Source organism: Oryzias latipes, chromosome 4, assembly GCF_053564925.1.
Source record: "Oryzias latipes strain Hd-rR chromosome 4, Olatipes_Hd-rR_3.1".
In the NCBI taxonomy this organism is placed as follows: domain Eukaryota; kingdom Metazoa; phylum Chordata; class Actinopteri; order Beloniformes; family Adrianichthyidae; genus Oryzias; species Oryzias latipes.
The window spans coordinates 29,898,062-29,913,632 of record NC_136240.1 but is presented as its reverse complement, the minus strand read 5'-3'; the positions used below and the strand labels follow the sequence as shown (position 1 = coordinate 29,913,632).

Sequence of the window (15,571 nt, the reverse complement as noted above, 5' to 3'; positions counted from 1 at the left end):
ACCAAAATCTGCATGTTCCATTAATCTGTTTAAGCAGAAAAACTATCAAAAACTATTCATCTGCCTTGACTTTCATTATTCCTTTGCATCTTGTGCACATAAGTTCTGCATGTAAATTGGTTTATTTGTGCCGTGCAAAGAGTCTTAAAAGAGTCTTAAAAGAGAAGGAAGTTTGAGGTTTGGGCTGGCCATACCTTTTGCTCCACCTCAAGTCAAAAGCAGAACAAGACCTTCTCAGAAGTTCCATGAAACAAATGAGAAACCACTAACTCAAACACCTGAACAGCTATTTAGAGTCAGCACATGATCAGTTGCCCATGAAATGAAACACGTTTTGTTATCAGGGCTTTGTGGTGCAGCAAGGTATCATTTTGAAAGCAGACCAGCGAGGGTCTTCATTTCAATTCAATGATTTTTTTCTTTAATATAAATGTTATAAAGATGGATTAAATCTAACCTAATTTAATTGCTGAATTGTGATTTTTGTAGGTCTACATACAGCTGGAAATGTTAGTAAACAGTGAGGCAGCAGTTTCAGTAGCACAAGGTGTAGTCTTGGTGGGAGATGCTGCTGCCACATGAAAAGGATGAATGTCTCTGAGCTGGTTTACATAATGGTTGCCTGTGAAAAGCAGATAGATCGAGATGTTCCACTGAGGTGAAAAAAACCAAACCAATGCAGCAGCTCTGAGCTGAGAGGAAAGCTGAACAGACAATGTCTCTCCCCTCTCTTTTGAAGGGCCTATGTGGTTTGTAGATACTAAGGACAGAGAGCAGATATGCTGCAGCTTCAGTTGTGGGTGACACGGTTTCTTTCTGCATCACCTGCCTGTTGCACTAGTTAAACAGAGTTGGATAGCCCTCACTGGTGGGTGTTCAGTGGTTTTGCTAAAGAGCATCTTCATCTCAAGTCAGCATTTGGTGAGGACTGTACAGGCTTGCGACTAAAAAGGTTTGAGTGTGTTCTGTAAGGGTTTTGTTTCGTTTCCCCGGGATCACGAAAACCCAAAGGGAAACCCACCTTGCAGTGTGCATAGAATTCTCCAACCTGAAGGGGATGTAACTGCGTCACGTCTAACCGTAAAGCTTCACACCGCCTGCCCCCCTAGATGCAGTGGCTGAACGTTTCCCAGAAGAGTCATGCTGAAAGTGCTCCTTGCTGTAAAAAGCAACAGCGTTGCATCGTGGGTTCAGTGGGAGGGTAGGGTTTGGGGTCTAACCAGCTGGCGTTCACTGCTGATCCAGTTAACGTGATCAGATGGGAGAAAAATTCAATGAGTCAGCAACTACCTTTCTCAATCAGGGTTCCTCTCAGTGTCTTTCTGCCATTTGTTGCACATTGGAGGTGAGCTGTGGTCGGGATGACTGATTACACAAATGACAGTGCACGAAAATGGAATCCTCTTGACTGATGTAACTTATCTCAGACCATTTCTTTGGAAAGGAACAGGTTTTCTTGCATTTGAAAAAGCATTTTGGCATTGACTTCCTTTTTATATAACACATTTTTCACTTATGTCTATGTCACTTTTACTATATGTGGATTTTTAGTTTGTATGAATTCTGTTGCTTTGTAAATTATTAATTTTGTAGTTTTCCTAAGAATTTATTTTATTCCTAAAAGATGTGGTCACAAAAAAAAAACTTTTTTTTTTACATACATTTTTACAAATCAGATAGTTGAAAATAACTAAACAACAAGAAGACACAATTTGAATCGACCCTACTGACAAAACCAACAGTATTGTCCTCAATGAGGGCAGGAATCCAGGTTCCTCTACAGGAAAAAATCATTAAGGTAAATATATTTGTTAGTTGACTCATTAAGGCAAACTCAAATTTTAAAAAGATAACACATAGATTCCAAAATTAAAGGCTTTATTTCTTAAGGAAATGTTGGTTATGGCTAAATGTAAAGAAATCTTGACATTTAGTCCCTTAGAAAAATTGAATATCAAACGAGAACAATAAAAAAATATGTTTTTGGTGCAGACTTCAGGCTTTTTATTTTCTCAGAACTTGGTATTTAGTTGGGGCTCATTTGAATGAATTCAGAATCAGTGTTCAGTGCTTCATGCAGTGTGGCATGAAGCAGATCCGCCTGCAGAACTTTAGAAGATACAGTGGCACAAGATATGAAATGAACAGCAACATTTACATTCATCTTTTGAGAGCTCTGAACCACAGAGCAACAGCTCCTGTTCTCCTGAACTCAGGTCAGACACTTTTGAAGTTGTCTCTGGTTGGCTTGACACAAGAAATGACATTTAAAGCCCATGTCTGGTATGAACGTGTGTGCAGTGGCTAGTGATGCAAGTCCAATCAGAGCTCACTTCCTCTGATGTTCCCCCACATTCTTCAATTGATTTAACTTAAAAACCCTCCATCGGTTGCTGTTGTTTCTGGTGAATGCAGCACTCTGTGAAGAACCACCTCGTTTAACGGTAACCTTTTGTGGCTTGCCCTCCTCGTGAAGAAAGGTGTGGGTGACTGTCTTCTGGAGAATTGTCAAGTCTTTCCCATAATGGTTGAAGTTGTCACACTAACGGGTGTGTTAAATTTCTTGTCTGCCTTTGACTAATCTCCTGGGGGGCCAGTGGGCTGCAGTCTCTAAAGTGGATCCCATTCTTAGTGTGGTATGATCCAACTGTGGATTTGAACCCGCAATCTCCCCGGCTCAGCGTGGGCACCATCACTAGGCTACGGAGCTGGTCTAAGGGGGGGTATAAGACTGCATACCTACTAACCCAGACAAACAGCCCATTTAAAGGATCAGGAAATCTTTGCTGAGTAACCACTTAGACTGAACCGTTTTCATATTTTGAGATGCAACTATGTGCTATAGTCTTCATCAGAGGAAGAGTAACAGTCCAGTCCTAGAACATGACTACTTTTTTCTGTCATGTTAGTGCTGCTGGATACTTGCTCCAGTTTTCCTTCTGCTGCTTCGTCGTCCAGCTCCGTATTCCGGGTGCGTCCGTATCCCAAAGCGTAATTCTGCGTGGTTCTTAGTGTGTCTTCTTTGTTTCCGGGACTTAATAAAAAGCTTTGTCCAGAAGTGCTGCTTAGGTTTGGCAGGCCGGATTGCAACAATTGTGCGAGGTTGTGTGTTTGAGAAGAACTCGGCTGAGCTGCTGGTCCTCTAAATGCAGCTGCAGCCACCGCCAGTCTAATGCAGTCAAATGTAAGGGGCTGGTCTTGGATTGAACTGGCGACCTCAGAGGTTTGTGAGACAGGGCTGGTGGGAGCTTGTGTTTGTGATCTGCTCTCAGAAAAGCTGTGGGATCCTTCAGCAGATAAGAAACTGCTGGCTGACTTGTTCCCGTCTCGGCTCTGTGGCTTAAGAGCATCACATGGTTCACAGAGGCGAGCAACTTTACCTGTGAAAGAGGAAACAAAATCCGACAATATTAACGTGACTTAAAATGGCAAATGATTCACTTTTCTACATACTGGCACTCAAGGAGCCTTTCATTGCTTTGAATCTACCCATTCACCCACTCAAACACACTTTCCCATTGATGTCTTGCCCAAGGGTACAACAAAATATAACTGGGGCAGCCAGGAATTAGAAAATCAAAAGTTCAAGCTGACAGATGACTGCTCTGCCATAGACCACAAGCACAGAGGTCCAAGGTCAACATTCACTGTGCATGGCCACCTAGAGCTGTGACGGTGTGGGATTTTTGATCACCGCGGTGATGAACCAGCAGGGGGCGCGGTGTCGCGGTTGTGTATGTGGATGTGTATGGAAGCGATTGATTGTGTAGCATAATTCAAAATAAAAGTCAATACAAGAAATGCTTTTTCCTTTTCTACTTAAAAACAGCTTATTCTGTGTCATAATTAAAACGAAAATGCAAAGAGGGGACTGCATTTACATTTTAACATCCACCCTGCGAATAGTGTCGCATATTTCAATTCGACTTAGCATTTCCAGAGGGGAGGCGGGGTGATGACATCATTGTTATCTCTGTGTGTCCGGCTGCTTAGAGACACAGACACCAGGAGCAGTGCGGCCAGGCTTGTAGCTTTGTGTTAGCGGCAGAGGAGAGGGCTTTGTGATGGTTGTGCACTGATTGTACACAGCTTCTCAGAACTACGTAGCAGCATTTCCGCCTTCCGCGGTCCGTTCGTTGAAACTTTCCCCGGGACTAGCTTTGTCTTCGGACCGGCAAAGGCGGAAGTGCTGCTACGCAGATCTGAGAAACTCTAAACCATCATATGAATATGTTTTCCCAGTGGTGTCCAGACAAAATAAAGGCTGATGTAATTCCCACATATTTACATCCAAGATGCTCATTGCGGCATTGCGAAATCAGTGCCAAGCTGCAGGAGACTATCTCCTAAATGTGCTTTTCTGCGCTGTTTTTGCTGTTCGATTACATCAACAACACATTCCTGCCCTCAGAACTTCTGCTCACTGGATATTTTCTCTTTTTCTGACCATTCTCTGTAAACCCTACAGATGGTTGTGGGTAAAATTCCCAGAATGTATACAGTATAGACCTCTCTCTCTCTTTATTTGTGTAGGTTTCACAAAAAGAACACAAAAAAGATCAATGTCTGGTATTTGTAGTCCCAAGATGTTTACATAAAGTTTTCTAAATGAACTACAAGTGAATGAGAAAAAAACCCAAAACACTTAGTTTGTATCAAGGTGATTAACCACTGACCTGCTCTTGGAGAATTTTGGGTGTCAGCTCTCCTTTTAGTGTAGGCTCTGGGGGTCCAAGGTTTCTGCTTACAGGAGGGGTCCAGGGAGCGTAGCTTGGTAATAAAGCGTTTGTATTCCTGTTGTAAGGCTTCAATGCGCAGCTGGAACTCTTCGATCTTCCTCTCTGGGTAATGAGTCAGCTGGGATTGCTGAACAGACGACTTGTTAATGACATGCCATTTAAAAAAAGAAAATCCACAAATAAATGGTTTGTAAATGCAATAAAAATACCTGCAGAAAATACTCAATTTCATTGTTGATGCTGGGGATCCACTTTTTCACAGAGGAGGCTGAATTTAGAGAAGACTGCAAACGGAAGCGCTGAAAGTTAATATGACGTAACCTTGTTAGAGACAAAGATGTTGCTAACTTTAATGTCTCATTACCAGTTTAGGCCGGCGCTCATTGACATCGTTAAGGCGCCCTTCTGGAAATATTAAGACAGTGATGGAAACGTTAGCTCATAGCTAACACAGTTAGTTAGCTACAGCTAACTTTTACCGCGATGCAAATCCCCCACAAACTATGAATTTAACGGCAGCCCATATTAGGCTTAACAGAATCTTACCATGTCTTTCCTTCTGCAGCCAAAGTCTGTTCAGTCGTCCCTGCTGTTTCTCTTCGTTTCTCGCCATGTCCAGCTTAGCGTCGATTACATCTCCCGAAGAAAATAACACAACACAAAGTCACGTGACACACAGAAGGTCACGTGGTAAAGACTTCCTCGAAAGGAAATCTCGCAGAATTTTGGGAGGGTTCTCAATGTCTTACTTCATTCACCCTTAAGTAAAACAGGACGCGGGTTTGTATTTCTGTTATTGTTACCGTTGTGTAGATAAAATGTTTTGGGAAGGGGTAATAAAACACAAAAATAAAGAGAAAGTATATATTTTTTTATTTTAAATATGAATTACTTTATATATTTCGACAGTCTTCCTTTCAAAATAAGAGACACCCTGTGTCACAGGATCACCTCGATGCAGCAAATTTAGTAGGTTAAAATGGTGTCATGACAACTGATTAAAAAAATCTGTTGTGTTGTTTGTGGAGCATTTCAACCAGAAATAAAAAAATCTAACTAATCAAAATTAAATAAGAGCGAATTAAGTGACCATATTTTTTTAACCATAAAGTGTGCTTATAATCTTTGAATTTGTTTTGAAATAGAAAATCTGATTTAACCCAGTGCGCCTTAACTCTTGTTGTGCATACAGACTTCCAGTTGATTTTTCGGTCCATCACAAAAAATCTGTCAAAATGGTTCAGTTTGAGTTGTGAGCCTACAGTCCTTCAACTGTTGAATGACTTAAATAAAGTCTGAGTTTATTCACTTTTCTTTTTTTAAACTTCCCTACTTAATTTTTACGTTACAGTTAATTTTTAGGATGAAAATGTTTCATTTTTCTTTAACCAGAGAGGCACAATGGAGAAGGCTTTGTTTTAGACCGTGTGCTTGCACCCATTCCTACTTCAAGATGACACCTTCCTTCCAGCCTTCCTGGTTACCTGTCGGTTTACGAGTCACATGGAAGCGCTTACAACCACTCAGGACCTATTCCAACTCACTCCTGCACTCTTACATTTTCAGCTTTGTTCTTTTTTTTCTCAAGCAAAATCCACACTGACCCTCTCTCTGGTTACACTTGTATGTGTTCCTCCATACCTACTTATTCCAAGTCAGTCAAGCTATCCATCAAATTTAAAAGTCACTTGCCAAGATCATGAAGCAATGAAGCAATGAAGTGCAAATAAGAAGCAGGTTGTGGGTTCCTTAGGGTTTCAGTTTGGTTGTAAGAGTAAAAAAAACTCAAAAGTCATGGCCCTGCAGGACTTCAGAGTTGACTTTTATGAAATAATATCAAAGAAATGCACCATGGTCAAGGTTAGTTTCTTTGGAAAATGCAGCTTTTGTTTCCTTGCAAAACTCCAACTTTCAGCCTGAAAACTGCATTACAGATATTTAATAGATTTGTTTTTTCTTGTTTTTTAATGAAAATATCGTCCGTTTAACCGTTTTTCAAGCTAATTCACATATGATTCATATCACAGCAGTGGAGTAGGAATCTGTGGTTGGGTTGAAACACTGAAAATGTTAGCTGCAGGGGACAGTTATCTCTGAAAAGATGGAAAAACTATCTAACTTAACCCCCTTGAGTTTTGAGTCACTCATCATTTACCCGTCATTTCAAGAATTATGTTACAAAGCATATTACAGGAAAAGATTGTGAGGCCTTATCAGGGTTGAATCTCTTTGATCAAGAAACAAAATAAAAAAAAATAATAATATGAAGAAAAAACTTTTAATTAAAGTGCAAATTCTTTGGGAAGTGTAACAACATAGGAACTTAATCATTGTATTATAACAACAATCCAGTCCCAGTTCCAAAATAAAAAAAAAATGTCATTTTCTGGGACAAAGTCTCTTAAAAGTGGCAGTAGTTAATTAGAAATTCACCTCTAAGTTGTGAGCAAAACTGTTGGTATGGAGTAAGTCTGTCCCCATTTCCCATCATCCATCTGTTTACACACTCTCCCATTAGCTTACAGTCTTATTAGTCCTGCACCTTGGGAGGAGCAGCCTCTTGCTGAAGGTGCTTCTCTGGCTACCGATGATCGTGTGCAGAGGGTGGATGGCATTGTCCAGGATACACGTTAGTTTTTTTAGTGTCCTTCTCTCTGCTACAGTAGCCAGAGGGTCCAGCCTTGTGCCAACCACAGAGCCAGCCCGCCTGATCAGCTTCTCCAGCCTGGAGAAGTCTGTCTTTGAGGTGCTCCCCCCAGCACACCACAGCGTAGGTAAGAACGCTGGCGACCACAGACTGACAGAAGATCACCAGGAGCTTCTTGCAGATGTTGAAGGATCTTAACCTCCTCAAGAAGTACATCCTCTGGGCCTTCTTGTACAGCTGCCCCGTGTTGCTCGTCCAGTCCAGCTTGTTGTCCAGCCACAGCCCAAGATATTTATAGGTCTGCATGACCTCCACCACCTCCACCACCTCCGCTCCTATCAGAACTGGTCTTGGGTCTGTCCCTCCCAAAGTCGACGACCAGTTCCTTAGTCTTGGAGGTGTTGAGCTGTAAGTTATTTTTGTGGGTCCAGACAAAAAAATCCTACACCAGTCTCCTGTACTCCTCCTCCTCGTCACCACTGATACACCCCACGATGGCTGTGTCATCTGCGAACTTCTGGATGTGACACGTGTCCGAGTTGTAGCAGAAGTCCGTGGTGTACAGGGTGAAGAGGAAAGGGGAAAGTACAGTCCCCTGTGTTGCTGACCACAGTGTCAGACGTGATGTCCTTCAGCCTGACGTACTGTGGTCTGTCGGTGAGGTAGCTGGAAATCCAAGCAACCAGGCACAGGTCCACTCGCATATTGGAGAGTTTTTCCTGGAGTACAAGGGGCTGGATAGTGTTGAAGGCACTGGAAAAGTCCAGGAAAGTAATCCTTACAGTGCCTTTTCCCTTGTCCAGATGCGAGTGGGCTCTGTGCAGGAGGTAGAGGATGGCATCCTCTACTCCAACCTCTGCCCGGTAGGCGAACTGTAGAGGGTCCTCAGCGTGCAGCACCTGGGGTCTGAGGAGCTTGAGGAAGAACCGCTCCAACGTCTTCATCAGATGTGATGTGAGTGCCACCGGTCGGAAGTCATTCAGCTCGCTGGGCCGGTTCTTCTTGGGGACCGGAACAATGCATGAAGTCTTCCAGAGGGTGGGCACTCTCCCGAGTTGCAGGCTCAGGTTGAAGATGCGTTGTAGCGGCTCCCCGAGTTCAGCAGCGCAGGTCTTCAGAAGCCGTGGACACACCATATCGGGTCCTGCTGCCTTCCTGGGCCGGAGCTTCCTCAGCTCCCCCCTCACTTGGTCGGCCGTGAAACAGGGGAAGGGCTGTGAGGAGGGTAGGTGGAAGAGTTGAAGCTGTAATACCTGCAGAAGGTAGACCGACATCATACTGAACTCTATGGGTGAGGAATGGGAGAGCACTTTAGTTCATACAGTATGTGAGTTAAGAGGGTGAGCAAATACTTTTTGTAATATAGTGTATTTTAACCAAGTAAAAAACTATAACAGATAGATCTTATCTACTATATCTATTGGAGCATGTTACCTATATTTACTGTTTTAAGTAAAATGTTGTGCAGCAACAGTCCACAACTTCTGTTTTTTGATGTTTGGTGAAGAATAGAAACATTTTCTGCCCTGTGGGTCCACCACCTGCAGCAGAGCTCGGGTGAGAGCTGCGCTTCTTTGCTTAGCTTGCTGCCCTGCCCTGGATGAGTATAAGAAAAATGATAAATAGATAGAAAATTAATAAATATTTTTAGGTTAGTGTTTGCTTTACAAGGTAGATAATTTAGCAAGACATGACATCTTCATTAGAAAGAATTATTATATGCTAATTACAAAACGTTTTGAGTGGAAGTTTTATTTTCAATCAAAGCCTATGTTAGGAGTCATTAAAACAAGAAAAATCTAAATTTCATTTCAAAATATCTTTTGTGGAGGCAGTTTTTCATACCAAGCAGAAAATATACTATTTTCTAACTGCTTTTTTCAAGTTTTAAAATATTTGTTTTTAGGCGTAACTAAGTGACCCTTTGAAAAACCTTTTTTTTCTGTTACACAATTTGAGTTCAGGCGTCAAAGCTCTTTGTCGCCTCCTAGTGTAATTAATGTGAGGTACACTGCAGAGGAGCGTCTTCATTGTTCTGCAGAGGTTTTCCTGGGCTTCAGGAGCCTCATCACTGTTTTATCTAACCCTCAGGAGGGCATGGCCTTATGTATTAATGACCAAACTCTATTAAATAATAACTGTCATTACTGCTTCAAAACAGAAAATTGCTGTTGATGAAGATGTAGTAAAATGCTTCAAGTCTGTGACGTATCTTTGATGTGAAATAGATATTACTGATCCTAGAAAACGATTCTAATGGGGACTTTTATCATTTACGAGAACAAAACATTGGAACAAAACTTTGGTACACCTAACTGATTCTAAATTGAATTTAGATTTACTAAACTCCCAACACTGCAGGACCTACAATTACAAAAAGAAACACTAAAAACAGAGCAGAGCTCTGCTTAAAGAAGAGCTCAGTTTAACACCAACATCATAATTCATCTTTCACATTTTAACTCATTTCTTTTCTTCTTTCATCTTCTTTTCTTACAAACAATATTGTTGTTATGTAATCTGGTATAATATATAGTATACTAGTATTGGTCATTTGTTTTTTGTTAAAGGCCCACTCCAATAAAAATACGTTTTTTGGTGTTTTCAACATGCTCATGTAGCATTTTTCTCATGATGGAGGAATGAGAATTAAAAATGCAGGAGCAGATGAAAAAAAATGCAATTTGAAAAAAAAGTTGTCACACACAAACTACAATCGGCACACCATAAGCTTTCTGCTCTGCTCCATTCTTATAATAATAATAATAATAATAATAATAATAATAATAATAATAATAATAATAATAATAATAATAATAATAATAACAAAACATTTTATTTGAAAGCGCCTTTCAAAACACCCTAGGACACTGTACAGATTCAAAAGTGAAACACAATAAAATCACAACATGTTAAAAACAATAAATAAGTTAAAATCATTAATAAAATCAGATGGCAGAAGATGAAATATTGTGATCTGGCTCAAATCGGCTGTCATTTGTAATGTGTTGTGTGAAAAAAGTGTAAACAAAGGGATGATGGGAAATCAGTGCAGGCTTACTCCGCGCCAAAAGTCCCGCCCACAACTCAGAGGTGAATTTCTGATGAACGCCGGCCGCTCTGCTGAAACTATGTCCTAGAAAGTGACACAGCAGGTTCTTTAAATATTGGCCAGAAATTTTATAATTATTGTCAAAAGACCACAGGCAACACTTTAACCACACTTCAAAAGATGATCAAAGTGAGACTTTGACAGTGTTCTCCAGAGGTCATCAGCCTAATGGAGAAACTTTGTTCAGCATCTAAATCTCTCTCTATTAACACAGAGGGACAGTGAAGGGATATGGTTGACCTTTTGCTGCCCTAAACCTTAACATTCAGCTATCAATTATTCTTTTTTCTTTCCTTGTAATACCCATTGTTTTCCTTAAAGGACCATTCAGCATTTGTCCTTATATTAAAGGTTTTATAGTCCAAAGTTAAACGCACAGATAAAATAATTTTCCAGCCATCGCAGCTTTTCAGTCATGCTTTTCATTATCAGTGGCTGGCCTCGCGCCCACAGCCGTCCCCAAATCTAAGCTAATTCTTCTCTAAGATTTCTGTTACATCGTCTGTACGTGCTTCATGTGGACAACCCAGAAGTTTCTTCATTTTTTCCCCCCAGAATCCATTTTTTTATGAGTTTTACCTCACCGAGAAGGAGGGTCCAAGGGCAGGGATGCCCAGTTTAGCTTAGTCTGTTTAGTTTAGTTTAGCAATCAGCTGTTGTATTTTATGATGTTCTTATACAATTACTGTTATGAAGCCCATTCAGACGACTATGGTTGTAATTGGTGGGTGATATAAATAAAATTGAATTGAATTAAATTGATTATCTTCAACAAAAAGAGAAGATCTTGAAATAAGAGCACACTTCTAATTTCTGTCAAATAAAAACTCAAGATTTTAATGTTTAAACATAATACAGTTTCAAGAAATTATAGTTTTATGAAACAGGTATGAACTTTTTTAACCAGAGATCATTTATTCAGAAAAACAAGAGCTTGACAGATTTTATTGCTAATTTATATAAACTTCAACTAGCAGACATGATTGAATGATAAAAATGTGGAAATATTTATTTCTATAGGTATAAATTGCGTTTTTGGGCGGAGTCCACATCCTTTTTCATCCCTTGTTTGTGTCATTTGCATTTCTTTAAAGCCTTTAATCGGCTTCATCTTTTCATTGATTTGCCCTTCAAATGTAAATCCAATCTCCTTTGAGAATTACTTCCCATGGCTCAGCCTGTTGGGCAGCAGCAGATTACAGAGTGGCTCCACTTCCCGTAAGACACGGCTGCTGCCCTGTGACGTAGATCTTCCGAGCGCCCGCTCCTTATATGGCAGAGAAGCGCGCGGCTTTCCGTAATGATGTCACGCGGCTTGGACAAATCCCAGCAGCGCGATCACGCTGAAACCAAAGTTCCCGTAGAAAAGCCGGCATTTTCATTCAATTTGATGTTTACTTTTGGACATCCGGTCCATGTCATTCAATTATAAAATGACTAAACTGATATAAAAAAAAAATCAAAATTATGTAGGAATAACTTGAATTTGGTGGCTGATATACTGTCTAACGTTAATGTAAATGAGTGACACATGCTTTAACCCTTGTGCTATTCTAGGCACTTTAACGTTGGGAGTTGGGTCATCTAGACCCACTAGACAGTGCTCTGAACCTTTTTTGTTCAATAATTTGTGAACCTCACTGGTAGGGAGAACACCTCAACGCAAGGGTGGGGTCATCTAAGATAGCACAAGGGTTAATGCCGAGGAAAAAAACAAACAAACCCCCCAAAAAATTTAAATGTGAAAGATATATAAATATATATATGATGTAAAGGTAAGATATGGCTTAGGTCTACTTTAAATGTAATGTTTCAGTGTCATAGAATGATAGATTCTGTGTTATAATGATTATCATTTCATTAAAGGTATTCGCGGGAAAGGTGAAGGAAGGGTTTCAGGGTTTAAAGTGAAAATGACTAAGCCTGTGTCTCCCTCTAGTGGTTGATCGGGGTCATTATCGATTATGGGTCTGTGTTTTGATTCAGTCAGTCGTTCTCACCTGTTCACCTTAAAACACCTGCTGCTTCTGGAATAACTTTTTGACGACCATAGATAACTAAAAGTCACATTATTTTGATGATTGTCATTAAAAAGTCGATATTAGGATTCTTTTATTACCTTTAATTCATTCTATGATGACACAACAACAGTTTGCATTATTTTATGTTAATGCAATCCATGTAATAAATTAAATCTTGCTAAATTATTATCACTTGTTAAAACATGAACTATGATTGAGGCATAAAGCATATCAACAGAAATTTGAGCTTTCATTGTACTCATGGATTCTTGTTTAAATATGCCTGAGCTTTTTTGTTTATATTTTACAGCAACACAAGAAGCAATCTTGGACAACTAGATGGCCCAAGAGAAGGAGGGAAAACAGATCCAAGTGCTAATTCCACATTTATGTGGAGTTTTTGGGACTGGCTGCTAAGGTGTGATATGGTGGAGATCTGTAGAATGGCCTTCATCGGTTAAGCGGGGCCGCTCTGACAGCTGTAACACAATAACTTTAGCCTGGATCAATACCAGCACTAATGGAATTTACCTTGAGAAGCTCCCAAGCAGCTATTGCAACATGTTGCAGCATGTTTTATTGTGTGAGCTCCTGACATGGCACACCCACAGTTTCCCTGTCACAAGAACAGACAGCTTCCTTGATTTGTTTTATCTGGTTTATTTTCTTAAATACTGATTCATTTCTGAAGTCCTCAGAAAACAAGCATAAAAAAATTATACAGTATTCTTATGACAAAAAGTAAACATAAGTACTTCAAGTTGATCTTATATACATAACAATGAGTGAAACCCCATTAAACAGCTTTAGAAAAAAAACAAGTCGATCTTGAAGCTTTTCTAACATAATTTCTTACAATAAGAAAACTTGTTTAGAAACTCAGGCAGCTTTTGTTATTACTTTCCAGGCGCAAAGTTGAAAACACGCCCAAAATTGAGGACCCTTATCATGGCTGCAGCAAGAAAAGTCTTTGTAGGCTCTTGAATCCTCTAAATAGTGAACTTCTCGCCTGCTGAGAGGAAGAAGCTCCATGCAGAGCAAAAATCAAGAAAACTTCTGTTCTGTAAAGAAAACAAGAAAAACAGAACCCTTAAAGGTGTCCTGTGTGTGTTGCCGTGCCCTCTCTGGTTCGTGGCTAGTGTCACAGTCCCGAGCGCCTCTTTCAGGACGCGCCACCGGGGAGCGCATGGGACGCCGGGAGCACCAGCGCGGCCCGCGGTCCAGCCAGTGTTGCGCCACATCATCCCAGCCCCGATATGGTTTCGGGAGAACACACCGTCCCAGAAAGCGTCCGATTCTTTCAACATCAGTCTCGTGGCTCTCCGCCGCCTCAGAAGGTCTGGAGCTGCTGCGTTAACATGAGCTGGCAGCCGCTGTTCACGTGGTTCATGACCTTCTGCTTCAGCTGGGCCACTTGCTCGCGCAGCAGGTTGGCGGTGGACGCCAGCTCGGAGTTCTGAGACTTGAGGGTCTTCACTTTCTCCTCCAGCCTGGAGATTCGCTCCAGCTTCCTCTTCCGGCATTTGGAAGCGGCGATGCGGTTCCTCATGCGCTTCCTCTCCGCCTTGATGCGCTCCTGGCTCTCCATGTCGATCGGGGAGAGGGGAGGGGTCTCCCCTGGCATCTCCGGGACGGTCTGGGGCTCCTCTTTGAGCGCAGTGAGCCGGGGCAGCTGTGCGCCGGACGGCTGGCCGTAGATGGGAAGCTGAGGCGGGGCGGCGGGGAAGGACATGGTCGGCGCTGAAGTTGTGTAATTTGGCGCCGACACAGTGCTGATGGCTGGGTTGAACGTGTTCAAGTCCTCATACACCGGCGAGTCGGAGCGCATGGTGGCGGTGTTGCTGTAGACGGCGGCCCCGGCCACAGAGGACACCGGCGGGAGGGCGGTGCTGGTCTGGGGGGCTGAGGTGACACCCACGTTGCCCGGAGCCGGCATGTGTTGGTGGTGCAGCTCTGCCAGCGCGCGGACAAACCCCTCCGCGAAGCCCTCCTGCTCGTCAGTGACATTCTTGGGGCAGAGGAACTGGGTCGGGGTCGGGGTGGTGGTGATGAGTCCGTTGCTAGACTGGATGATGAGCCGCTCCAGCTCCGGGGAGGCCAGCTTCAGCAGACCCACGTCCGGGGAGGTGAGGAGGTCGCCGGCCTTGGCGCGGAGGTGCGGCTTCAGAGATCCCGTCGGGTCGGAGAGGTTCAGTGTCATGTTGTGTTTCAGCGCTTTGGGGTTGCTGTATCCGTAGCTGGCGTTTTCGTGCTGGGAGAAAGCGTTGAGTGAGTCGTCATAGAAAGTAGTTTCCATCTTGGTATACATAAGAAGTTGAATCAAAGTTTGAGTCGCTGGAACACAAAGTTGCTTCAGCCGTTTCTTCTCGGATCAAAACGAAGACAAAAACTGGCTTCCAAAAAGTCTTCTGTGCGTAAAAACAAAAAAAAAAAAATCCCAAATGCGACTGCGCGCAGCCGGAGAACCTACTTCTTGAACTCTCTGTCAGCGCATCCGAACTTGTTGTGATTCTGTGAGCACAGCGCACTGAGAGCGTAAAACTTTTCTGCCGCGAGCCGCTGCCTCCGCCTGTCTGTGTGTACACTGTAAGCTGTGCGGCGTGGAGGCAAAACTTATCTGCAGCCGCTGCGTCCCCGAAAATAACCATGATGTCATGACGGCGTTCTCTCATTGGCTAGGGGGCGTGTCTCGGGGCGGGGTTGTCTAAAACGATAAGCCGCGTCTCCCTGACAACCAGCCAGAAGATTCTTATTCTCGCGGTGGATTGTGGGATGAGGTAATGCAGTCAGGAGAGCGTGAGCGCGGGGGATTGTGGGATGACGTCTTGTTTTTGAATATCTGGTTACCCGCTCTTCAGTCGTGGCGGGACAAGCCGAGTCCGGAGCTCCAGCAGCAGCAGCTCGGCTGTTCAGCTCCGCTCTGTTAGGTTTTCTGTTGTAATACAGACATTCATTTAAATGGAAATAGTTAAAGTAAAGCGTTTTAACCAGCTTTCTCAGAAAGAAAGTAATAAATAAAATCATCAACCCAGAAACAGCAAGAGTGTTGGTG

General features: G+C 42.4%; 2 protein-coding genes across 2 annotated transcripts; both read right to left on the bottom strand.

The window, feature by feature from the left end:
* Positions 1–1,861: 1,861 nt before the first annotated feature.
* Positions 1,862–5,443, bottom strand: si:dkey-86e18.1 (uncharacterized). The gene is made up of 5 exons (XM_004068274.5): positions 5,286–5,443; positions 5,104–5,144; positions 4,949–5,023; positions 4,677–4,866; positions 1,862–3,380 (listed from the first exon to the last, which is right to left on the bottom strand). Exons 1-5 carry the CDS (start codon positions 5,350–5,352, stop codon positions 2,833–2,835), a joined length of 921 nt encoding a protein of 306 aa, XP_004068322.1. The 5' UTR covers positions 5,353–5,443; the 3' UTR covers positions 1,862–2,832.
* Positions 5,444–13,163: 7,720 nt separating this feature from the next.
* Positions 13,164–15,125, bottom strand: jun (Jun proto-oncogene, AP-1 transcription factor subunit). The gene has a single exon (XM_023954465.2). It carries the CDS (start codon positions 14,825–14,827, stop codon positions 13,850–13,852), a length of 978 nt encoding a protein of 325 aa, XP_023810233.1. The 5' UTR covers positions 14,828–15,125; the 3' UTR covers positions 13,164–13,849.
* Between the last annotated feature and the right edge of the window lie 446 nt (positions 15,126–15,571).

Bases quoted from the DNA above. Each gene is read 5' to 3' on its own strand.
- si:dkey-86e18.1 (XM_004068274.5), bottom strand. From the start codon at position 5,352: ATGGCGAGAAACGAAGAGAAACAGCAGGGACGACTGAACAGACTTTGG. The intron at 5,024-5,103 runs GTAATGAGACAT...TTCCGTTTGCAG, and splicing joins ATGAGCGCCGGCCTAAACTG to TCTTCTCTAAATTCAGCCTC. The intron at 4,867-4,948 runs GTATTTTTATTG...TCGTCTGTTCAG, and splicing joins AAATTGAGTATTTTCTGCAG to CAATCCCAGCTGACTCATTA.
- jun (XM_023954465.2), bottom strand. From the start codon at position 14,827: ATGTATACCAAGATGGAAACTACTTTCTATGACGACTCACTCAACGCT.